The sequence below is a fragment of the Poecilia reticulata genome, chromosome 22 (genome assembly GCF_904066995.2).
Source record: "Poecilia reticulata chromosome 22, P_reticulata-male-v2, whole genome shotgun sequence".
NCBI classification, from domain to species: Eukaryota; Metazoa; Chordata; class Actinopteri; order Cyprinodontiformes; family Poeciliidae; genus Poecilia; species Poecilia reticulata.
The window spans coordinates 3,995,605-4,021,081 of record NC_088851.1 but is presented as its reverse complement, the minus strand read 5'-3'; the positions used below and the strand labels follow the sequence as shown (position 1 = coordinate 4,021,081).

General features: G+C 39.0%; 1 protein-coding gene across 8 annotated transcripts in view; it reads left to right on the top strand.

Annotated features, from left to right (window-relative positions):
• Positions 1 to 22,916, top strand: part of fgfr3 (fibroblast growth factor receptor 3) — a 79,194-nt gene extending 56,278 nt beyond the window's left edge. For 2 of the 8 annotated variants that reach the window (XM_008398789.3, XM_081602908.1), the window contains exons 8-18: positions 2,980 to 3,124; positions 5,518 to 5,693; positions 8,860 to 9,008; positions 9,162 to 9,283; positions 9,371 to 9,481; positions 9,562 to 9,752; positions 10,856 to 10,978; positions 11,711 to 11,781; positions 15,905 to 16,042; positions 16,180 to 16,285; positions 17,667 to 22,916. In XM_008398789.3, the coding sequence (XP_008397011.1) occupies positions 2,980 to 3,124; positions 5,518 to 5,693; positions 8,860 to 9,008; positions 9,162 to 9,283; positions 9,371 to 9,481; positions 9,562 to 9,752; positions 10,856 to 10,978; positions 11,711 to 11,781; positions 15,905 to 16,042; positions 16,180 to 16,285; positions 17,667 to 17,831 (1,497 nt within the window). In that variant the 3' untranslated portion in view covers positions 17,832 to 22,916. Of the gene's footprint in view, positions 1 to 2,979; positions 3,125 to 4,899; positions 5,045 to 5,517; positions 5,694 to 8,859; positions 9,009 to 9,161; positions 9,284 to 9,370; positions 9,482 to 9,561; positions 9,753 to 10,855; positions 10,979 to 11,710; positions 11,782 to 15,904; positions 16,043 to 16,179; positions 16,286 to 17,666 lie in introns of all 8 variants that reach the window. The other 6 variants (XM_008398782.3, XM_008398788.3, XM_017302578.2 and 3 more) reach the window with 5 other exon arrangements.
• The last annotated feature ends 2,561 nt before the right edge of the window (positions 22,917 to 25,477 follow it).

Genomic DNA, 25,477 nt, shown 5'->3' with positions numbered 1-25,477 from the left:
TTTTTTTTCTTTTTTTGTCCCTCTGGAGAGAAGGAATAAAAACAAACATCTGGTTTGGACTAAGTTAACTGCTGTGGTGGCGGCAAACGCAGGGAGGGAGACGGGCTCAGCTAACCGCCGCTGCCGTCAGATGTGCTGCGTCGCGTGGTTTGAGGAGGAGGAGAGAATGAGAGAGCAAAGAGGCACCCAAAAAAAGCCATGGAAAAAATGAGTGGGGGATTTGAAGGAAGGGCAAAGTCAGCAGGGAGAGAGAGAGAGAACGTGTGACAGAGTGCCGGGGTTAGATGAAGGCTTGTGTGAGAAAAAAAAAAAGGAGGCAGAAAAGGGGTATTAAGACCAAAGAGTTGGAGATAGAAACAGAGAATGGAAGGAAGGAATAAGAGGGAAGGAAGGTCACGGAGCTGTTTTCCCTGGATCTGTCTTCATACATCTTTCTGCAACGACACGAAAAAAGAAAAACAGCAACATTAAAGACGGAAAGACTTTCTTCAGCTGCAGTCATCTATTATCCTGCTTATGTGTCAAAAAAATTGTCTCACCTACGATTCCTCTAAGGAATTTGTCATAGCAGCACAGCAGGTCGCCAAAACACTATTTTTGGGGGGATTTTTTACAAGACAGAGACGGGGTCAAATTTTATCAATTCAATTCAGTTTATTTGCATAGCGACAATTCTCAAAAAATGTCGTCTCGAGACGCTTTACAAATGAAGTCATTTCAAACAGTACAGTAAATTCTGTTTATTTTTCAAATGAAACTTTCCATATTCACTCGTTGCTGAAGATGTAGCAACGGTAAACAATCGCTTGTGTTGTGTTGGTGTCTTGTGTTGGTACAAGACACCGTCTGCTACAACCAACTGGAGGTTTGAGAAAACAAGAAATGATGGAAGAGAACGTTCTATGTGAAAGAAAAGTTAAAAGTTAATAGTCACCCTACTGTTACCAGTTCAGCAACTTTATTCCTATATTTAGCAACATTTCAGACAAAAAATCAGGCAAAATTGGTATTTGGAGGTCAGATTTTTTAAATATCTGTAATGGGGATCGGCCAGAAAAATGCAATTGTTGCACGTTTTTTTTTTTGTTTGTTTGTTTGTTTGTTTGGTTTTTAATACTACATTTTTACATTTTATGTGTTCACACAGGATGAAATTGGTTAAAAATTATATTTTTTCATTGTATTAAAACAAATGTTTGTAATTTTAAGCAAAAACTTGTACCATGATTTCATTGCTATCACTTAAAACAGAGCAACAACAAGCAGCTGCATTTATTTAGCAAGCTGCTTATCCCACCTGGTCTTTTTATCCTCCCTTTATTCAACCATGATTGCAGCTGGTTATTCTTTCACCGTCCGTTTTAGCACAGCAACTTAATTGTTTTAAATTTTAATAGAGAAAAAAAAATCCAGTGTAAGACATGTTAGTATATAAATCATCCAGCAGACTCTGGGAGAGTGTGTGAAAAACCGATGACTTTAATTTAAAAAAAACGAGATGAAATGGGGAGATGAATGGGCAGAGAGATGGAGTGTGAAGGGGAGGAAGAGGAGGAGTGGGGGGAACGGCTCCGTCGGCCCAGACTGAGGCTCCAAGCTCTATTTTCGACCGCCGCATAATTGAAACAGTATTTACAGAAACTTGTGTGTGCCTCTCTGAGGACTCACCACAGCTCATTCAGACATGATATGCTCTCTCATGTGTGGCATTTAAACGCAGCTCGGGGTGGGAGGAGTGTCTCTTTCTCTGTTTTTTTTTTTTTGTTGTTGTTGTTTTTTGGGGGAGAGGGGGGGAGAATTGATCTTTGGTGCCTGGAAAAAACTTAACGTCGAGGCGAAGAAAAGGAGTCAAACACTAGATGTTCATTTAGCTACTTTAAAATCTGATTTGCTTTCCTTTTTATGTGCTGTTTAATAATTTAGCCCATCTAGGGCAGCTAGTAGTTGGTATGCATTCACAGATGCATAAGAGATTTAACACCAGAGATGTTCACACGTCAGTTCTTAAGACTGCAAGTGAAATTCACTTTTATTTCTACTGTACAGTCAACTCAGCTCATATATGAATAGAAAACACGAGGTTTTCTTGAGCTGCTGCTGTTTTTTTGTTGTTGTTTTTTTTACAGTAGCTGCTTTTCCATTAGAAATGTATGCAAAACTTTGTAAACAAAACTTTACCATTAAGTAAGAAGCACAATTAAAATCGCATGTGAATAAGTTTGTTCACATGGTAAGTCATTGAAAAACATTCAACGCCATCATCCTCCAACTGCTTCCTGTCGTCATCTTTGTGGTTTTTGCCAGTGGCAAAATCCAGTTGTTGATTATGTGACTCGTGTGCTGCAGAAAAAGTGATTCCATTGCAGTTTTGCTAAGTAAACCAATTTCGACTGAAAGCCATTTCACCGTTTGCCAAAACTTTTTATTGAAAAATGAGAGTTTATTTTTCTAATTTGCGGCATTTCCACTAAGTAAATCCATTGTCATAATTTCAGTTTGTGTAATTTTGTGGTTGAGGCAAACACAGCTACTGAAGGCTTCACAGACTTCGAAAAAATACTATTTCATAATTGCAGTGTTTCCATTAAATAAATGCTATGGAACTCACATGTGAATTAAGTTAGTTGATGGTATTAGTCTTTTAAAATCACAGTTCATTAAAACATTTTAAAACCAACTACTTCCTGCCATCATCATCTTTTTCTTTGTAGTTTGCGCCAGTGGCAACATTCAGTTGTTGTGACTCGTGTGGTGGAGAAAAAGTGTTTTGTGAAATAAATAACCACCTCATCCTTCTACCAAAACGTTTTGTTGAAAAAATAGTTGTTTTTTTCCCCCAAATTGACCTGTGTCCACCAAGTGACATGTTTATTTTCGACATGTCGAATTGCACAATTATATGGTCAATGGAAACGCAGCTACTGTGTTCTTGCAAGACTTTCCAAGACCTCACCGTGCCTCTCAATTTTCCCTTCGCAGAGTAATGTCAGTAAACACATCGTGGCTCGCAGTATTCTGAAACTGTCCAACGTGACAGAGAAAGACGCCGGGAAGTACTGGTGTCGTGCCTCAAACTTTGTAGGCATGTCGGAAAAAGCTTTCTGGCTAATGGTGCACAAACCAGGTAAATACTGAGCTGCTAGCAGGAACCGCCTTCACCGCATCTGACGCTATCCGCTGCCTGCAGGGTTCCTCTTGGTTGTGGGTCTGCTTGACTTGCTAATAGGACAAACACACACCAACACACACACACGCATTCCTCTTCTGGGATCAAGTAATCACATTTTGCTAGTGAGTAGCTATCATTCATTTTAACTCAGAGCGCCATGTTGACCCTGATCAATAGCAGACACAACATTGCGTTCTTAATTGCTGCCATGGCTTCAAAAGTCTCACTCTCACACACAAATGTGCCATAAATCTAAAACCTCACTGACCAAGCCTCCCTCAAACACACAGATTGCTATTGATTTCCCATGGAGGGCATTCTCCCGCAATATTAATGGCCTTTTATATCAGAGTATGCGGCACGGGGCTGTGATGGCGGCGCTCATTACCGAGGCACTTTTGACTGCTCCATGTTGCTGTAGCATTAGTCAAAGTAGGAAAAATTATAATTGAAGTGTTTTTATTTATTTATGTACTCATAATGCAGTTTTCTAAAAGCACAGTGTTTCAAACTAAGTTTTCAAGATTACTGAAGAGAAGTTTTATTTTTTTTTTTAAATACACAAATTGATTTGCTTATACATATCTGAACATAAATTGAGGCAGTAAAACAGCGTAGAGGTAGGAGGTGGTACACGACTGACTATCGGTGTAAAACACAGCATTTTCTGCCTGTAGTTCTTACTTAATAGACAAGTTGGCTTTGTCCCCACAGAATGATGCTGCTACCACCGTATGTCCCCATAGGAACTGTGTAGTAAGTTACAAGTCAGATAAATGGTACAGTAAATAAACATGTAAACACCTGTTAAAAACATACTTTTAAAGGTTCAAAAAATGGATCTGAATTTGTACAAAATGAAAGCACAAAGTTATCTCACAGCAGGTAAAATGTATAACCTTCATGCACTTCAGGAAATGTGAATTGTCCTTTTAGTGATGATTGTTATAATTGCTTCAAATTTAACAATGTTAAATATATAATTCATATAAATGAAATGTGGTTGCAAATTTGGGAATTTCTATGCAGCTATAGTCCTGGCAGAATGGGGACTGGACAATGAGAGCATTTTTAGTGGCTCAGTTTAAAATCACAAGCCTCTATTACAACTTTATCCTGTTCAATTTATCACGTTAAAAGTTTTGTCAGCTCCACCTTTACCTTACACCAGTGGTGGACAGCGCAAATTAAAAAGTTAGTTGTGCTAACCCTAAAACACTAATCATAAATATTAGTTCTGCTAGCGCTAGAATGCTATACCAACACAGTATGTAGCGGAAACTAATGCTAATTAACTAAATTCAACCATTTCAAAGTTAGCTATAGCGCTAAAAGTAAAATTAGCTCTTTTACTAGCGCATTAGTGGAAGTGTGCCCACCACTGCCTTATAGAAATAAATGATGCTGTGAAATGCACATTTCTTCAAATGTCTTTCTAATTTAAAGTTAGCATAACCCCCTCCCACCCACCCCACGCACACACACGCACACACACACACACGCACACACACACACATATTAAAGAAAAACGTTCATTCTGTTGAGATAAGCACAGCTGGGTAACGGTGCTTTTTGGTATTTTCAGCAGTTGGTGGTGGCAAAGCTGACTCCTCGGCCCTCTGCTCTTCTTCAGGTGTTTGGTGTTTATTTTAATAAAACTTTTTGGGCTCATGGAATCTCCCCTCTCCATCTTTCTGCTCCATCTCTGTTACCCTCTCCCTCCCCCACAGACGGCCGGTATTAACACAACAGATAAGGAGCTAGAGGTTCTCTTCTTGACCAATGTAACTTTTGAGGATGCGGGCGAGTACACTTGTCTGGCGGGGAACTCTATCGGCTTTGCTTACCACTCCGCTTGGCTGACGGTGCTTCCAGGTATATTCCTCTTCACCACACAGCCTCTCTTGTTGATTCTTGTTCATCTCTTTCATCTTCCTCTCATGCAAATGTTTACAGAAGCATTCATACGGTGCAGTGTCTGTAAATCTGATTACTGTGCATTTTAGTGAATCATTACCAACAATTTGAATTTGTTTAGCACGTGTTATTATGTCTTCATTTGAAACGACGAGGCATAAAATTAAACGCCTCTGCTGCTCTTTGATCTCTTTAAATCATCTGTTCAGACATCTTAAGGCTAAGAGACAGTGTAAAACATCCCTTACGCTTGCTGTCAAAAACTGTAATTGCCTCCATTTTTGGAAACGGCTACAATTACTTGCCGCAGCTCTGAAATTAAAGTGATGCATGTGTCTTTATTGCGCAGAAATAAGTTTCTTGTGTGTTTGTGCTGCTAATAAAAACCTAAACTGTGCCTTTGATGTTTCTCGGCCTCCTCCCTTCGGAAGCAGTGAACTCGGGCAAAGACGACTACTACGCCGACATCCTCATCTACCTGACGGGCTGCGTGCTCTTCGTCTTTGCCGTGGTCATCGTCTTCCTCTGCCGCATGAGAATGACCACGCAGAAGACTCTCCCCACGCCGCCTGTGCAGAAACTGTCCAAGTTCCCCCTCAAGAGACAGGTAACAGAAAGTAGATACAAGATTTGCACAATGCTTTCCCTTCCTTTTCTCTCTTGTCGGTTTGGGCGCTAAAACACCCAGCTGACCCGATTTGATCCAGATAATCAGGGTGAAAATGAAGTGGAGGGGGAAGAAAAACTTTCCAACTCCAGCAGAATTTAGTCCAGATTCAGTTCATGGCAACTTGCAAAAGTATTCACACTCCAACCACAAATGTTTCATTAAGATTTTATATGACATAAAACAAAGGTAAACACATGGCATTCATGTATGTTCCACCACATTTAATCTGATACCCATATATAATAGTTATTTGTTTCTTGACAAACAGTAGTATTGAACGACTTGCCTCACCAACAATCAAGTCAAACCATCTTCAATTAGTTACCAATATTTGTTGAAGTTGTTGCCTAGTCTTATTGATTTGCTTCAATTTGTTTATGAATAAGACCTTACCATTTCCTCCAGCTGTAATTTGACAGATTTAACTAATGTTTTTTTTTCTTACAAAATGTCAAAACCAGTTTCTTTGGTATGATAAAAGCGTAAGATAAAAGTCCAGTCTCCGCTCTGTATGGAACATATCTGATAAAGTTTTTAACATGGAATCTTTTAACCTCAAAACCGAGTTAATTACACAAAGACCATCAATGTTTTTTTATGCACATTTTGAAGTACCACATTAGAAAAGGTGAGAACAAAATTCAAAATAACTTCTCCAATTTTGCACAGAAGTCTTTACACTAGCCTGAGGTGGTTTTTCACTTTTCTAAAAGAGTCAGCGCACTAAAGGAGAGAAGGAAACACATTTACTGAATAAGTTTTGACGTAACCAACATTTATCTCGCTATTCCTTCTGTTATAATCATAAGAATTCCCATTCTTTCTCTATGTCTCCAGACAGCATGTAACATCGCCGATGCTAGCTGATATGACAAAACGATGACAACTTCCCCAATAGCAACACATTCCTGAAAACCTCTCTCCATTGTTTGGAGATGTCTGGTCCATGCTAGTTTGCAACCACTACTTCCTGTTTTTGTAGCCGTGCATAACGTCAACATCTGACAAAATTACCCTTTGTCGTAGCCTGGTTGATTCACTCCGAACAGGTAGATGGAGACATGGCTAATTTTCTTCTTCCCTGTGACATTTTAAAAGTTTGCTTAATATTCGCCATGACAATTGGATGGATGCTCTATTTTGCTTTTTTTGGTCTATCGCATAAAAACCCAAATAAATAAATTGAAGCTTAGGTTTGTAATGTGATGATGCATCGTCAACAACATTAGTATCGGCCGTTATAAGTCATCATTTTTTAACGCATTAGTACTGGTCCAACAAATACAACTGGTCTGATATTAATGATAATATCGAATGATGTCATCACTAATTTTCATATCGGTTCATCGCAAGTGACAAAATATGAAAAAGTCAGAGTACAAAATCCTACATAGGGCACAAATGAAGTGAGCGGGGCATCAAACACCTGTCCGTCATGGATCTTCCCCTTGTCCTGCTGTGATACTGTAAGGCATCACTCTGCTGACATGTGTTCACATTTATCTTGGAGCAGATTCAGCGCAGGGATATTTATGCCCTACTCCGACTGTCAGTGTCAGTTTTAGATTTCACTGTGAGTGTAACAACACACTCTCTCCCTCTCACACTCAACTGTTTAGAGAAACACGAAGTGGAGCAGCTGCTTCCCCACAACCTGCAGTTGGATGAGCCTTTTCTCTTTCTTTTTTTCTGCTGGAGTGGCTTAGATAACAAGATGGAGTTCAAATTTGCAGCAACTCTTAACATTTTGGTTGATATGAGGGTAATTGGCTCAAAACAAGGTGGAACTAAAAGTAGCCTTGAAGTTATTTCATTTTTTCGGCAAATTTAACTTGGTTGTTTATTCTCTATTCATGAATTCAAGAAAACCTTTCAAATCTGAACGTTTCCACTCATATAAACACCCAGTCCACTGCTTCATTTACCTGCTGGTCTCTGTTTGCTGGGAAAAGCGACTCTGAGGCTGTTTTGATCCAATTCCAGCCGTCCAGCTTTGTAATTGAAAGGTTGCATACTTCTAGAAGCACAAGCTTGGACGTCACAAATTAGTTCATGGAAAACAACAAAGCCGAGTGTTTAGCTGTAACCATTGTCTTTTTGGGACATAATGAAGTCTTGCTGGAGTCCAGTAGATCCTCATATAGCAGCCTGTAATTCTGCTCTAATTTTTTCCACCTTCATGGTCTTATAAGGTAGCGGAGGGAAAGTTCTTATTGCATTTTTCTATAATCTCTGCTTCAATTTTGGGAGGCTAATCTCCCAGTTTTCTCCTCTCTCTTTCATAACTCAAAGTAAATCTCTTGTAAACCCCCAGGCATGTTCTGTCAGATATTACTTTTATGCTTTTCAAATTGGGGTTGGAGATTTTTTTTTTGGGCTTAACATCATACTCCTCATTTTCTTACAGTCATGACTTGTAAGTAGACTTCGTGTTGCAGGCCTAGAGGGGCAGAATCGGCAGACTGACACCCACATATCCATCAAAAATGCAGGAGTGGGCCCTGGGCTCCGCCCAGTGGTTAGATAGATGGTGGGAGGATGTGGAGCCCCCCGCCCCTCTCACTCAGAGGCAGAACCATGGACCTGGAGCTGGAGGTCACTGATGGATGGATGTCCAGGCTCGAAACCCTTTCAGCCACGGCTTCATCCTGCACACAGCCTCAGGCTGCAAAAGTCATGTCAGGCAGTCTGGGCCAGACTTTAGAATGTACTGATAGGGGCCGTAGCCCAGGGCACCAATTTATTTGGGAGGCCCAGACTTTCTTCTTTTTTTTTTTATGAATATATTTTTTGGATTGCACTTTATATAAAACTTAAAGGCCCATATCTAATTCACAGAATTCAAAGTTTAGGGATTCTTTTTAATATAGACAATACTCAAGTATCTAAAATTTAAAAGCGCTGTATTACGCCTCTGATGGCATTTGTAGTCTTAGCTGTCATGTCATTGGTTTACGAGATTAATCATTTCTGTTTCTTTAATAAATCTAGTTTGATCCAAAGTGAACAATATAGTATTTCTCCTTTCCGTCTATCTCCTTGTAAAACAGATTTCACCATGTTTTCAGAGACTATAACAGATAATTTTTTCTTTGCACCCAAGCAGGTTTCCTTGGATTCTAACTCCTCCATGAACTCCAACACGCCCCTGGTTCGGATCGCTCGGCTGTCGTCCAGCGACGGGCCCATGCTGGCCAACGTCTCAGAGCTGGAGCTGCCCTCTGACCCCAAATGGGAGTTTCCTCGCACAAGGTAAGAGAGGAGCAGTCGGCACAAACTGTGACCATGAGGATATTCAGACCCTGTGAACTTCTTGATATTTTGTCATGTTACAACCTCAAAATCAGTTTACCTATAACCCGCCGTAGTGGAGAGTCTAAAGATTAAAAGCGTTTTTGTTTTTAGGTTGACCCTGGGTAAACCTCTGGGAGAGGGCTGCTTCGGTCAGGTGGTCATGGCAGAGGCAATCGGCATCGACAAGGAGAAGCCCAACAAGCCTCTCACTGTCGCTGTGAAGATGCTGAAAGGTTATCCAACTTACATTCTCCCTCTTTTGATAATCCCAAAGAAATCAGCACCGTTTCTGATTTGACTTTGCCTTCCCCCTCCCCCAGACGATGCAACAGATAAAGATCTGTCAGACTTGGTGTCAGAGATGGAGATGATGAAGATGATAGGCAAACACAAAAACATCATCAACCTGCTGGGAGCGTGCACACAGGACGGTGAGCCTCAGAGACGGAGGAAGAGAAGATGAAAGGAGAATCAAGACAAATCTTTAAAGCGATGCTCTCTGTCCCACCAGGTCCTCTGTACGTCCTGGTGGAGTACGCCTCCAAAGGGAACCTGAGGGAGTACCTCAGGGCGCGCCGTCCTCCTGGCATGGATTATTCCTTTGACACCTGCAAAATCCCTGACGAGCAGCTCACCTTTAAAGATCTGGTGTCCTGCGCCTATCAGGTCGCCCGAGGCATGGAGTACCTGGCTTCACAGAAGGTCACATCTCCTAAAGCCTAAATACACAAGGATAGAGATAGACAGAAGACAGATGATAAAAAGATACATTCTATATCTTATTTTGTAAATGTATACATTTTTGTTTTATAGCATTGAAGTGATTAGAATTTAAATTGTTTTAGATAATTACAAGGAAAAGGTTTAGACTTTTAATAATGCAGCATTTTCTGTTAAAGGCAGGAATTTAAGTTGCACCAATCAGAGATTTGTTACCAAGATTTTAATTAATTCAATTTATTTGCATTTTTTTAAAAAACAAAATGTTCTTTTCTGGTTTGGTTGTAAAACATTGTGTTACTGAAAATGAAGGAGGAATGATTTTGACTTGACGTTTTACACAGTTTTCAGTATCTTGGACTTGGTTCACACAGCAGACCCATATCCAGCTTTTTCACAGCAGACTGAACGACCTGATGCTGATCTTTTTCTCCATAAAAAAGTCCAGATTGTCCCACTTCCATACTAATTTGGATAATTGTTCAATAGTTTTCTGTAGTTAGGACAGTCACATCGCATTTTATCCAACAGTTATGTCACTGATGTGAGACACGCGTCAAAATTCTGCACCAGAAGAATCCAGAAGCGGCAAATTCAGACATAGACAATGGATGAAAATTAGAGTTATGAACTTGAACTTATTACTCCTTTAAACGACGCTCTGCTGTGTGATGTCTACCTTCTTCTACACATGTTGGTCGTAAACCGTTCACACAGAAATCTGACTGCAGTCGCATTCAATTAGTAGCATAGACACCGGATGTCAACAAAAAAATCCAAGCTTAGCGTCGAGATCTGATGTGTGAACGTTGCCTTATATTAGCAATTTGCATATGTTGATCTTTACCTTAACTCTAAGATTAACTCCAATCTCTTCATGATGGACCAGAGTGGAAAACTCTGAAGTTTTTGCTGTCAAACAGAAATCTCATATTCCCAAAACCTAAATTTTTTAGGAAATGGAAAAACATATTTCTTCTCCATTTAAATTCATACTGCTTGGTCATCTTGCAACAAAAATATTTTTGTTATCCACGTGCCTGTATGTAAAGCTAACCTGAGTTTGTTATATTTTTCCCCTGCAGTGTATCCACAGAGACCTGGCAGCCAGAAATGTTCTGGTGACGGAGGACAACGTCATGAAAATAGCCGACTTCGGTCTCGCCAGAGACGTGCACAATATAGACTACTACAAAAAGACCACAAATGTGAGTTTCATGACATCGATACTTTGTCTGAAATGTTGAGGGGAAACTCAGGACAGTAAGGAAAATGTGCATTTATGTCACGTGTTTGCTTTTTTATTTAATCGCAGCAATAAATCCGAGATATTTCATGTTGGGTCTCATTTAATTTAGTACCTTATATGCATTTCTGCATGTAAGTTTTTTTCTTTTTGTAGAAAAAAGTATATTCCTTCCACTACTTTACTATTATGTAGGGGTCATCAGTAAATTGGACCAGATTGTCCAATAATTTCACGTCAAATCAATCTTATCCATTGATCTTTTCGACAATAGTTGCCCTACTCTTGCAACTTAGCAACTTTTTCAGACAAAAAAAATTGATATCAGCCTAAATCAGCAGGTCATGCTTTGTAAAGATTGGTGGTTGTCCAGAAAACTGCAATCGGTGCATCCACGATATTATGCACAAATAATCCTAACAGTATTTATGAAGGTTTGTGATTGCATATATAAAAAAATCACTTTAAGATGAAGAATTAAAATAACATTTTTTGAAAACCAGCAAATCACTACAGTCTGAATCTAAATACGAGCTGCTGAATGTCTCCACTGTCCTGCTCTGGCTGTGATGGAGCGCACAGTGGAGGCAGGAGATGGTTAAACATTGTGTGATAGGGTTGAGTTTTTCCTGTCTGATCCGTACAGAAAGGTTTTGCTGACCAAAGCGGTTCTGTTGTACTTGTTTTGCTGCAGGGTCGTCTGCCCGTGAAATGGATGGCTCCGGAGGCTCTGTTCGACCGGGTCTACACGCACCAGAGCGACGTGTGAGTTTCCGCAAGTTGATCGTCTCATGGCGGCTGTCCGCTGATGTGTACAGCAGAGGAATGCGGCTGTTGAAATGTGGTGACTGACCATGTTAGCGTCAAGCACAGGACTTAAACCGATGGGTTTCCGTGCCAAATATCTCCAGTATGCTGTCAACCAGCCCTCAATTGGGAATTTTTTCTGGTGGAGTTCGTTCCTAACTCTCCAAAACGACACTGGAGTCCCAGCATCTTTTTAGCTGCGTTTCCATGTGCGCAAATCTTAGTTGATGTGCTGCTTATGTCAAAAATACACAATTTTGCAATTACAGTGTTTCTACTAAATAACAAATTAAGTTAAAATCACATGTGAATGAGCTTGTTCACGCAATAAATCATTAAAAATCACGGCAGCGACGGATGTAAACAGATTGAGATGACCAGTTCCTTATATTGAGGAGCGGCTATGTATGCTGCCTTTTGGGAAAATTGTAGCTGCTGATTTTCCAGAAGTGTTATGGATTAAACACGTTGGAATAACACACAATTTTTTATGAACTTTTATGATGCTGTGAGAGCTCTGCTGGAGCAAAATTCACTTTGTCTGAAAAAATCAAAAACAAACCATCATCCTCCTACCACTTCCTGTCGTCTTCTTTGTCGTTTCCATCAGTAGCAACATCCGGTTGTTGCTCATGTGACTCATGACACACAATTTTGCAGTGCAGAGTTTCCATTAAATAAGAAACTATTAAAATCTCACGTGAATAAGTTAGTTCAGGCTATAAGTCATTAAAAAAAACTTGCTGCGTCGTTGTCCTCCAACTACTTTCTATCGTCGTCTTCATCATTACCTCCAGTAACATCTGGTTGTTGGTCATGTGACTCGTGTGACGCGAATTAAGAGTTTCCATTTCAGTTTTGCAAAATGCATCCATTTCAATGCAGATGAAAAACTACCTGATGCTGGCGCAAAAAACAAGTTTTCTGTATTTCCATTAAACAGATTTACTTTTGTATTTTCAAGTTGTGCAAGTCTATGGTTAATGTTGTTATTTTATGAGGATCAATCCAAAACGTCGAGATTAGAAAGCCAAGGTTTTTCCCTCAGGTTGTGTGTTTTTCTCAGACATACACACCTTTCTCCCCGTCCGGTTGTGTTTGCGTCGCCTCTGATCTAAAGTCGGCGGCCTGTCAGACGGGGAGGTCACCAAGGTGATGCATCTTGCAGTAGCTCCAGCAGCCTTTCCCCCAGCCATCCACAGCCAGACGCTGTGTCCCCAGCACAGCCGTCCAAGCCAAACAGGGGCCCCTGTCAGCGCTGCAGGGCCGTGTGATCACTGCAGACTGGGAACGGGCCGAGGGGAGAACCGGCCTGCTCTGTTATTTCAGCAGGTCTGGATTACAGACTCCAAATCTTCGCCTGCCTTTATACAGTAGTCACTCTGAGCCAGTTTATCCCCTTCACACCGCGGAGGGCCTTCCACTGTTTGGCTTTCGGTCTGATAGGGCGACGGTTCTAAACGTTCAAATTAAGCTGTCAAAAACTCCAAACTGTAAAGAACAAATGATCGGCATGATCACAGTTGCAAAATGTTTAGTCATATTTTAGTTTTTACTGCTGCGCAGTCTCAGCAGGATGTTTCATATGAGTTTGAATAAATGTAAGACTTTAAGTCAAGATAAAGATGTTTAATCCTTGGGAAGCTCTTCCCACTATTAGTCCCATGAAAGTAATTATTTTACTCAGAGATCCGTCAGTTGGAGATTTGTGGCTGATTTCTGATCTCCAGTGTTTGTGAAGCTTCCACCTGCTGATTCCCAGAAGGAAAAATCAAGACTTTAATTCATCATAAACAAATTTAGATGCAATTACTTACTTTTTCTTGTTTTCTACGTACATAAGTTCAAAGCGGAACTTCTCTATTCACGTGTTTCTGGTATGGCTGTAAATCTGACAAACAAGCGACTTTAGCTAACAGCGATGGACAACAAAGCTTCTCTTTGCCCATTGGGGTTCATTTCATTTCTGCTTCCAAAATAATCTGATTGGATGCTGTAGTATGGTCATGTTCAAGTTGATCTAAAAGGAGTTAGCCTATCAGTGAAGCTATTCAAGGCTAAAATAGCATCTCAGTGCTAACATGTAGCATCTTGCAGAGACGTTCCCAGCATCCACATATTTCTTAAAGAGATCCGTGATTTTATCCCTGCATTGTTATTGGTTTTAAACCACTGACTGAAAACATTTCCTAAAATTCATTTTTTTAAAAAAAATTTTTAATTGGGAAACTGTTTTGATACCATCTGCAAAGCATATGAAATTAAAATAATTACATTCTATTTGTAAACATTAAGTCCTTTTTTAGCTACGTTTCCATTACAAAACTTTGTCAACATTTTAATGGCAAAAACACAATTTCGCAATGAAACACACAATTAAAATAACACCAAAATGTTTTTTTTTCTTGATAATTGAAAAACATGATGCATCATCGTCCTGTCGTCTTCCATGTTTCTGCCAGCAGTCACGTCCAGCTGGTGATCATGGGACTTGTTTGTTGTGAAAAAAGTTCCCATTGCACTTTTGCGAAAAACGCAAATTTTGATACAACTGAAAAACCAAATCATTCTAGCTAAATTGCTGTTTATGGTAATTCATGGCCAGTCGAAATGCAGCTGTTGAATATGTTGTCTGCATCTGGAGTTGAACTTTTCCAGTCCTGACTTCTTGACGTGGTGATTTTGACTGATTCTGACTGGAACGCATTGAAAATAAAAAACCAAGCACTGCTGCTTTTTGAAGGTGGCTGCGGTTTTAAAATTCAACTGAAACTGAAGAAATGAACAAAAATTAAGAGAAGAATGAGATCAGGCCCACAGATGGGGTCAGTCGAAGCCATTTTCTGGATGTTTTGTTCATTCAGGAGGTGGACCAGTCGGCTCGGCCGTTCTCCGCCCTGCAGATCGGAGCGTAGATAATTAGATTAAAGTGAGGAGGGGGTCTTATTGTGATTCACAGGATGAACTGCTCAACAATGCTACACCCGGTTAATTGGCTGCCCATTATGTGATGCCCCTCCCCCCCCTGTTTTTTTGTTTTGTTTTGGTTTTTTTAACCATTTGTAAGTGAACCAGCAGTTTTCTGAAGCCGCTGCCACAGAGAGAGAAAGGGAGTGAGATGATGGCTTGGTTTGGACTGCAGCTGGGATGGAAATGTTCAGGCTGTCAATACACACTCTCCTCTTCACAGTAGAGTCCAGGTCAGGGTTGGTTCCTGGAAGGAAGTCTCTGATTCTCTGTTAGAATAAGATAATTTAGCATATTAAAAAAAATATATGGCAGAGAACTCTGGGTGGAAATATAGATCAGTTCACAGCTGGAAAACGACCCATTTTCACCCAGTGATATCTGTAATGTCAGCTACTAGATCACTGACTTAATGGGTTTTTACAGATTAGCATTTTATATACAGACGACTTTAGAGGAAAACTTGAACCTGCTGTATTCTCACTTTACTAGAGGATGATTTTATTTCTGTAGCTAGCAGTTTATCTGTGTTGGCGTCAGGCTGGAGAACAAGACAAATTCAAACTATCTTTGGTTTTATGTTCCTGATCTGTTTGATTGCTTTTATTTTTTTTGCATTCACAAATGCTGCCAGAACTAACTAGAGTACCAAACTGATTTAACTGAGTTATGATTATTTAGGATTATTAATCGTCTCCCTGAAACACGCAGAGAAAGAAAAGCTTTTTTCTTTGTGAGCTTTGACTGTTTCTGCTAACGATGTACAGCATTACCATTGTTCATCTATTTTTAACACGTTGGTATTGGTCCAATAAGTAAAACTTAGATATGAATAACTAATACTTATTTCTATCTTGTTTCCCTTTGTGTGTGTGTTTTTGGTTTGTCGTGTTTCATGCATTTCATGAGCTGACATATTTCCTAACAGCTGAATTCATGTCATGTCTGTGAGGAAGCTTGACAGCAACAGGTGGGGGAGGGGTAGCGCCGCATTACTTTGTAACTTATACAGCAGGAAGAGAATTTGATAGAAAACATTTCCGCCTGCCCACGCATGACTCCGATACACACCCTCTGATCAGTGTTCTGTTTTTGTCTGTGTGTTTTTGTTCAGGTGGTCTTACGGGGTTTTGTTATGGGAGATCTTCACCCTGGGAGGGTCGCCGTACCCGGGGATCCCAGTGGAGGAACTCTTCAAGCTGTTGAAAGAAGGACACCGGATGGACAAACCTGCCAACTGCACGCATGAGCTGTGAGTGAACCGACGACGGTCACACCCTCACACTTGACCCGTTTAGTCCAGACCAATGGATATTTGCATTTTGGGTAACTAGAATTGATTGGCTGTAGAGTAATGGGGGTGGGTGGCTTTGACCTTTGACCTTTCAGGTACATGATCATGAGGGAGTGCTGGCACGCCATCCCGTCTCAGAGGCCCACCTTCAGACAGCTGGTGGAAGACCTGGACCGGATTCTGTCCATGACCTCCACTGATGTGAGTCAGACTGTTGACTTTATTTCTCTTCATGATATGTTGATGTTGTACAGGTGGAGTCAGCTGTAAAAATGGCTCCATGATTGCTTTTGGTTTTGAAGTGAACAGTATTGTTCTGCTAAACAAATTTACATTTTGTCATAAAGTTTTAGTGAATTTACATAAAAGAACTTACAGAAGAGGTTTAGGGCTGCTGTGTTTTTTTCCCCTTAAAATTCTGCCAAATAAAATCAGAATTCTGATTTTATTTCTCTCAGAATTAAGAGTTTAGTCTCAGAATTATATCTTCTGTCATCTCAAAATTATGACTTCCATCTCTGTATTCCGTTCTTTCACAGAATTAAATCTCAAATTTTGTTCTCAACATTCCTAACTTTATCTCGGAATTATGACCCTAATCTCTATATGCCAATCTTTTTATTATTTTTTTTCTGAATTTAAACTTTTTTTCTCAGAATTCCAACTTTGGTTTTGGAATTATGACTTTTTCCCAAAGTTTTTTTTTTTTCTCAGAAATAAGAGTTAACTCACAAAATTATGTCTTTAGCTTCTGAATTCTGACATTGATCTCAAAATTCCAAATTTAATCTCAGAATTATGACCCCAATCTCTATATCTCAATTTTGTATTTTTTATTTTTTTTCTGAATTTCAACTATTTTTTCAGAATTCCCAGTTTAATCTCAGAAACCAGGCATTAAAGCAGGTGGCAGACTAGGATCCACCATCGTGGGCACAGAGATGTGAGATGTGAAGGAGGAGAACTAACTTTCTGTAACAAGATGATTTTCACATTCTTTCATGCATTCAGTTCTGAGAAAACCCATCAGAATTCTTAGATTAAAGTTTTGACATGAAGGACAGAATTAGTGACCCTAATTGTCTCCCGTACGCTGTTATTATATTGGCTTATAAATGCTTCAAATGTGTTCAAACTGTTTAATGAAACAAAAAAAAATACCGTTGCACATTGTCCAAAAACAACAACAAAAACACACCATCATCCTCCTGCTACTTCCTGTTTGTTGTTTCTTCCAGTAGTAACAGCCGACTGATGATCATGTGACTCATGTGATGTGAAACATTGCAGCTTTTGCAAAATACATCTATTTTTACACAGCTGAAAAGCCACCTCAGCCAAGTGTAAAAACGTCTTATTCAAAAACATGAGTTGTTTTTTTTTAATTGATATTTTTCAATTTATTTTCATCATTTCAACTTGAGCAATTTTATGTTCAGTGGAAACGCAGTGAATGGAATTCAGATGTGTTGAAATCTGAGCGGTTCTCTCGATGCAGAATGTGACTTTCCTGTATTCATGTGAGCTCAGAGGAGACAGCTGACCACAGGTGACCTTTGACCTTTGACCCTTCCTCTGACAGGAGTACCTGGACCTGTCGGTGCCGTTCGAGCAGTACTCCCCGACCTGCCAGGACTCCAACAGCACCTGCTCCTCCGGAGACGACTCCGTGTTCGCCCACGATCCTCTGCCCGACGAGCCCTGTCTTCCCAAACAGCCTCCCAGCAATGCCGTCATACGGACATAAGAGCCCGGCCGCGGAGGTCGCGACCCCCGCTCACACTCTGTGACAAATAATCACCTCTCAGCGAATCAAGACTCCTCAAGATATGGAAATTAAGACTTCACGCAATACTCCTGCAGCTCGTCTTAAACTCTCCAGGCTTTTCTCCTACGATTTCCCCCCAACAGACACTTTGAGCATTGAAGGATTTTTTTTTTTTTGTTTTTGTTTTGTTTTTGTTTTTTTGGCTGTTTGCGTTCTTTTCAGGAATGAAATTCTATTTTTATACTCTGGCCAGTCTTTTGCTACAAACAGTCGCGTGGTGAAACCATTCCGTGCCTCCTGGGATTTAAACCTCCTAGGACTGAATTCAGAAATCGTACGCGGAGGACGTGAAGGGCATTTTGAAGGCGACCAAGTAGTGGTGCGGATCTATCTCCTCTAGATCTGCGCAGATCACAACAAGAATGCTCCCTCATGAACGGAATCCAGGAAGACGTTTCCAGCAGAACTCAGAGGAGAAGCTCTGAGAGGCGAAGACTTCCAGCCTCAGCAGGTTTCCTCAGTGTTAACAGTTTTTTTTTTTTCATCCTAAGAACAGTTTTTATTTTTATTTTTTATTGTCTCCGAACAAACTTCCTGGTGACGTGAGGCATATTTCAGGGCCTTTCAGTAATAAGAACAGCGCCACTTGGAGGACGTTTTTGTTTTTTTCTATATCTAGAAAGTGATTTATTGTAAATATATAAATGCAAATATGTATCATATCGCTGCCCACAGCCATGTATGTAAAAGACAAAAACAGAAAAAAAAAAAACATTTAAAAAAAAAAGTTTATTTGAGGATGGAAGACACTGTTTATGCGTTGAAAACATTGAATTTTTTTTTTTGGGGTGTTGCAGAAAAAAGTTTTATTTGAATAATTAACATGTATATTTGTAAAGGTATTTATAGACTTAACATGCGATTCTTAAGTTTGAAAACTTCTAGGTTTAGGTATTTTAGTACTGTACACAAAGATTTTTATTTCGACTTTTTGTAACTTATTTTGCAGCAGAAAAGATTTTGTCACAAACTGGCAGATGTTTTTTTTTTTTTTTTATCCATCTTTTTTTTTTTTTTTGTTAGTTTGTTTACTGTCTGAAACAGAGAAATGAGAATGTATGGCAGGAGACGACGTTTCTGAGAGCGAGTGTAGTGCGACAGCCGGACGTTGACCTGTGACTCCGGAGCGCCACCCGGAGGTGCTGCCGGGTTCTGCTGAGTTCTACTTCTGGTTTCACATGTTGGCATTTGCACTAAGGAAAGAATGATAAACTCTTGCTGGGCAAGAAATAGCAGAGCATCACAGAGACCTTTCACACAGACCGTCATTCTCAAAATAAAGTGCACCTTCTGTCAATCCGACAGTTTTAAAGCATGATTATGACTTTAAAACGTAGGTAAATCTGACCTTGCAAATATACTCACGGCAGATTCCATCAAGTTATTTATTAAACAAAGATGTGATCAGACTTTTAGGGTTTGATCAAGCTTGCGCCTTGTCCACATGTAGCCGGGTGTTTTATGAAAAAATATCGTACAATCGGGATCGTTTTCAGAAAAGCTTTCATCCACAAGAACCTGCACAAATACGCCACTGAAAGTTGTTTTCAACATGCCGAACCCATAGGGGGCAGCGTAGCACAAAGCTAAGACCTGTATCAGCCAATCAGATTGCTTCAAAACGACCACTACTTCCTGTTTGGAATTGAACGTGGCATCAGGACGTTCATTTGTGTTGCCAGGTTTGTAGGTTGTGCTAATTTTAACTTTGATGTCAATTGGGAATCATGTCAGAACAAATAAGTGGATATTTTAGCACATTATTTGTCGCAGTCTGTAGCGGAACCCCAAATTTCCGTTTTCCCATCTGCACACACAAATACTTGTCAAATCTGATCTGGTCTGAGATCTTAGAATTGTTTTTGGTGATATGAAACTGAGTTTATGTGTGGATGGAAGGCCAAAACGCTTTGGAAATGCATTCGTTTTCCAAAATATCTGGCTACATGTGGACTAGGTCTTAAAAGTGCTCCCAAAACCCAACATGCGTACACAATGGAACACTTTAACATTTACAGCAGGCGTGCTTTCTTTTTACTCCAAGCTGTGAATCACAAGAACCTTCTGAGAACCTCAATCTGTTTTTAAAAGACAAAGGAATTAGAGATGCACCGATCAGAATGTTTTGGCCCAATTTCCAGTCCTGTTTTGTTTCATAACCCTGACCTGCCAAATCACAATTTAAGAGCTATGAACAATTATGAAACAAAAATGTATGTGCAGTTGGTAAAAAAAGTGGATGCTTTAATGTCTAAAATTGTTTTTTATGGCTTTTGTTACATGAGGACCTTGTTTAGCTCAGATTGATATGCGTTAAAAAAATAACTAAAAAATGTAAATTAAAAAAATCCCCTTTTTGTGTTAATTTTTGTATGGAAAAGCCAGAAAACCACCTCAAGCTAGCATAAACACTTTTGTTGAATTCTGCAGGTCCATAAACCTTCTTCCAAGGTTCAAATAAAACCTTGGAAGAAGGTTCAAATAAAAAAACGTGATAAAAACACGGTCAGTACTGATCACTAGACGATCGGTGCATCTCTAAAAGAAATAAATGACTTTGTTTATCTTTTTAAGGGTTAGTTAAATAGGTTTAGCTAACCCTGTTTAGCTAACAGGGCTAGTTGTCAGCTAACCTCTGGCCACACTACTCCTTTACTTCAGATTAGACTCAACTGTTGACGTTCTACGTAGTTTACTCAAATACAGTGACTGACATGGGTTGCATAATTCTGTCTCCTGCAGGTTTTACAGCAATAACCAGAAAATATTCATGTAATTCACAATTCTTCTTCAAAAGGGTTTTCGTTCAGTGTAGTCCTGCTATGATACGGTCCAAGCCCTGAAATATTTTGCAGTAGCTAACAATTACATAAAAGCGTCCATGTTCCAGTCAGTGCAATGTCATAAATCTATTTTTAATTTAAAATGTGCCTCGCAGGGTTTTAATCAGAGAACATTCAAAGGTCATAAGGTCAACGCTGCTAATGCTCACTGGTAAAGGTTTAGCTTAAGGGGTAAATAAATGGGGTTTTTCTAGTTGATGGAGCAAAAACTGCCCATTGCCTCTCTATAGTGTTATTATTACTGAATGAAATGAAGGCTTGTTGTGTGACTCGGACCACACAGCAGTAAAATCAAACGTATGTTTTGTGTATGTCCTTCGATTGTGTTGCGAAAAGTGCCAGATTTAGTCTTAAAAGCCTGACTTTATCCGATCTCTGAACCAAATCCTGCGCCGGTGAATGTAGGTGGCCAGAAGTATTAGGACAAGAATTACAAAATGGGTTTTCTTAACAGTGAGGCTTTCTTTCTCGGTTTTTTTGTTTTTGTTTGTTTTATTATTTTTTTCTAACTGATCCCTCAATAAAGTGCAAAAGCATTCAGTCTGAAACGTTTGCAAAGTCACAGACGGGAAAGGACTTTTACGTGGCATTGAAGGGTTCGCAGATTTACTCGCTGCTAAGTGGAACCGGTGGAAACGTGTTACTGTGCAATCAGAAACCAGCTGGAGTCACCGACAAGTCAGCGCCAGTACTTCCTTAAGTCATTTTTATATTTGAAGGACTTAAAATACAAATTGGGGACTAAGTTTGCTATAATATCCAAATTGTTCAGATTTTTATTTTTTTTTTTTGCTATTGGCACCAAAATTCTGTCAGGAAAAAAAACAAACCTAGTCCAGTGAAAGCTTTTATAGGAGATGCTTTTTGTGTTCCTATCACAGTCGTGCCTCGATTACATGATTTAGCAAAAGGGGATTGATTGATATTTTTTTTCATCACATTATGAATGTATAAATGCGTTTAAAAATTTTTTTTAAATGTTTGAAAAATGTAGATCTTAAAGGATGCATTCTAGGGCTAATCAACCTGGTTTGTTCACTAATGTTATTAATATTATTAAGTGAGCCAAACAGACAAAAAAGCACTTCTGTAAAGAACGGATGGATTTAATGAAACAGGTGGTGTTTTGTTCTTATTTATTCTTCCATGTTGGGTAAAAGCTTTCCCTATGGTGAGAGTATTTTATTCAGAGCTGTTTGCTTCTCAGTGTTTTTATTAAGAGCCAGAAGAAGAGAATTGTGATGTAGAGTTGGAACTTTATTCAAACCTTAAAAAGCTTTCCTTCTGGTTTAGTTTCATTAGTTTTTTTTTATTATTATTATTTTATCTTTGAATGCCCTTCTTCTCTTTGTTAGATCTCTTTTGAATTTGATTTTTTTTCTGTTCTGTTAGCAAATTTAAAGACTTGCCTCACTTTCTTTTTTGTGATTTTTATATATATATATTTTTTGTTTTGTTTTTTTTAATGAAAATGAATTGACATAGCTTACTAACATTAGAACTGACTCCAAGTACATAGTTTTATTTATGCAGCAGAATTGGAAATAAATGCATTTCATTACATATCAAAAGGTACTTTTTGTGACTTACGTTGTTTTCTCTGCATTAAAATGAAATTAAAAGAATATTTCCCTCTGTCTCGTCGTCGCAACATTCATTCTGGAGAATTACTTTAATCCTTTTAAATAGGGATGCTCCCATCAAAAGTCAGAGTCAAATATTTAATAAGAATTGTTTAAACTTCATTGCTGAAGTCTTTTTCAAGAAGGGTTCTCTTCAGAGTTACCAGCAGTAAATATCGTAACTGTGTGAACTCTCTTGACGTCTAAAACATGTCTGACTGTTTCCAATGTTTTAAAAAATATAGTAATTCATGTGAACCGTTTCAGAAACTGCAGCCAGCCAGAGGCACAAGCGAACTAAGCAGCAGCTTTGGCCCCTGCTCCAACAGGGGGCGCCACAAGAGCATTAAGTCCAGCTTTACAAGTGTTTTGCTGTATGAGTGTTAAGTTAGTAACTTTTCCATCCTTTCCTAAACCATTATTCAAATAAGAGGACGTTTGGTCAGCAGGTCATATTGGATCGAATCAACTTTTTTGTAAAGTGCCTTGATATGACGTGTTGTGAATTGGTGCTCTGTAAATAAACTGAATTAAACTGACGTTTTATTTTAACATTGGCTTTTTCCGCTGCTCATGAAAGGCATCATCAGTAGGAGCTCCCACCAGAAAACTAATACCTAATGAAGGTAAATATTTTTTTACGTACAAATAGGAACAATCTTGTAATTCCATTTTTTTTTTTACCACTGTATCACAGAGGCTGCAGCACATCTTCCTGTTTAAAAAAAAAATCTAACAGAATCAGGTCAGGTCGGGTAAGATAGTCACTGCTCATAACTTCTCCACAGAGCCACACTTACAAACTCCAAACACTCCCTTTATGAAAAACATAATTTTCCGCCACGAGCCTCTTATGTGGCAGAGTTGGTTGCTTTTTTTTTTTTTTTTTTTTTTTTTTTTTTTTTACTATAAATGCTTTAAAAAAAAAGTCAACAATCTTTCATTCCTTTTGGACAAACAAAGCCCAGATTGTCAGCAGAGCTCTGTGATCTCTGGTCTCACTGATTTATTCATCCTCTGTTGTGTTCAGCCACATAATAATCAGTCTGTTTTTGGAAGAGGGAAATTGAAAGACGGATTCTTGAAGTTTGTTTTTTGACTGTTTGATGTCAGTTGTCACGCAGCTCTTTGTCTATTTTCTATTGACCCTTTGCACGCGACTCCACCCGATCCGCCATGACGGACGTCAACAACCTGTGTGCTCCTGTAAGATCAGCAGCTGTTTTGGCCTAATATCGCTTTTATCTGGTTTATTTCACTTTAAAAATGGTCATAAGTTGCTGCGCGGTCGGCTGCACAAATTTCGCAACACCAACACTGTGAGTGAAACAACGACTGGGGCAGCCTACTATATAAAGCACTCGGGGACCACTTCTTTACAAATGTAGATGTGTAATAATAGAGCACGGCAACCCAAACTGAAGCGTCTATTCTATACGCCTTATAATGCGGTGCGCCTTATATATGAAAATAATTTTAAAATAGACCATTCATTGAAGGTGCGCCTTATAGTGCGGAAAATACGATACATGAGAAAATATTAATATGTCTCTATGAGCTGTTTTGTCATTTAGATTCAGTTTATCTCGGTTTCATTTTGTTGGGGGTTTTTTTATTTCTTTCCTCTTGTATTTAGATTTCTAACAGAACGGTGAAACTAGCTGACATTATTTGATTATTCCGTCTGCATCCACAGCTTGTTTGCTTCAGTCTTCATCTTTTTCTCTCGGTGCAACATTCCAACCCCTCTGGGGCAGACATTTCCCCCCACATGGGAGAGCAAAAAAAAAAAAAAGAAAAAGAAAGAAAAAAAAGAACCATTTCACAGCATCTTTGAGTCTCCCTCTTTTTCTCTGCGCCTGACAAACTCTACTGTCAAAGCCGGTTCTGAATAAACACGTTACAACAGAACTTTCTGTCGGCCCTTTTTCTGTCGCTGTGGATTTGCAAGAGCAAACACTAACTGCTCTGTTGGCAAGAAAACAAAACTCTGGCAAACTTTGCGATCCTGAAGTTTGGAAGAATTTTGAAATGAAGTGGAACCAAAACACCGCAGAGCGCAAATGTTAGTCGGTTTGTTCCTGTTTGTTATGTCTCTGCCGTGTCGTAACACGGTTTGTTTTCGCTCCACACAAACTGTTGGTTTAAGCAGATCGCGGCAAGTCTTTGGGTTTTTTCTGGGGAGTATTTACAAGATAATGTTGCGTTCAGATTTTACATTAAGAATGAAAAGAAATGAATGGGGGAAAAAAAGAACTAAAGGATGTGACAAATTCCTGGTCAAAGTCTTTGATGCAGTGAGGAGAACAGAAAATAACTTTCCACCAGACTAGAAACGTAAACTCAGTTTGCCTTTGTATGAATTCAACGTGATTCTTGGGGGAATCATGTTGCTATAGCGACTGAAGATGTTATTTGTGAAGCTTCTTCCTGCTGATAATAATAATGCTAGCTAGTTTTGATTTGTGATTAAGATTTTACATAGAAGCTGATGTGACAGCCACATCTAAAAATGCTTTCTAGTTCCTGTAGTAAGTGGTTAGTAAGTGTGTTTCCTAAAGAGTGTAAATCCTTACTGAAACTCTGACATTTCTAAAAATGTGTCAGTGTTTTCCAACATGTTCCATATCTGTCCCATTCAATAAATGGGAATATTATTTAAAATTCGATTTCTTTGAGCAACTTTATCACAAAGTGAAACACATTATATAGATTAACTAAACACAGACAGATGATTAAGCTTTTTGGTTTATTTAATTATGATGATTTTTCTTTTATAACTAATTAAAACATGACATTTGAAATGAGAATATTGGATCAAAGCAATAGAAAACTATAATTACAAACAGAAATAGGAGTTTGATGAAAAATATATGTGATACCTGCTTTATAATTAAGGTTATTGTTTTCAAAAGGTACTTTTAATCTAACAAAAAAGAAAATTTGAGATGCATGTTTTAATTTATTGAATATGACTACTGCAGACATACCTCGACATGTAATAGTAAATACAGTTTCATGGCTCTTATTTTATGTCTTATTTGATGTTTTGTGCTTCCTAGATTAAGATTTTTTTTTTCCTCTTGTTTAACTGTTCGTG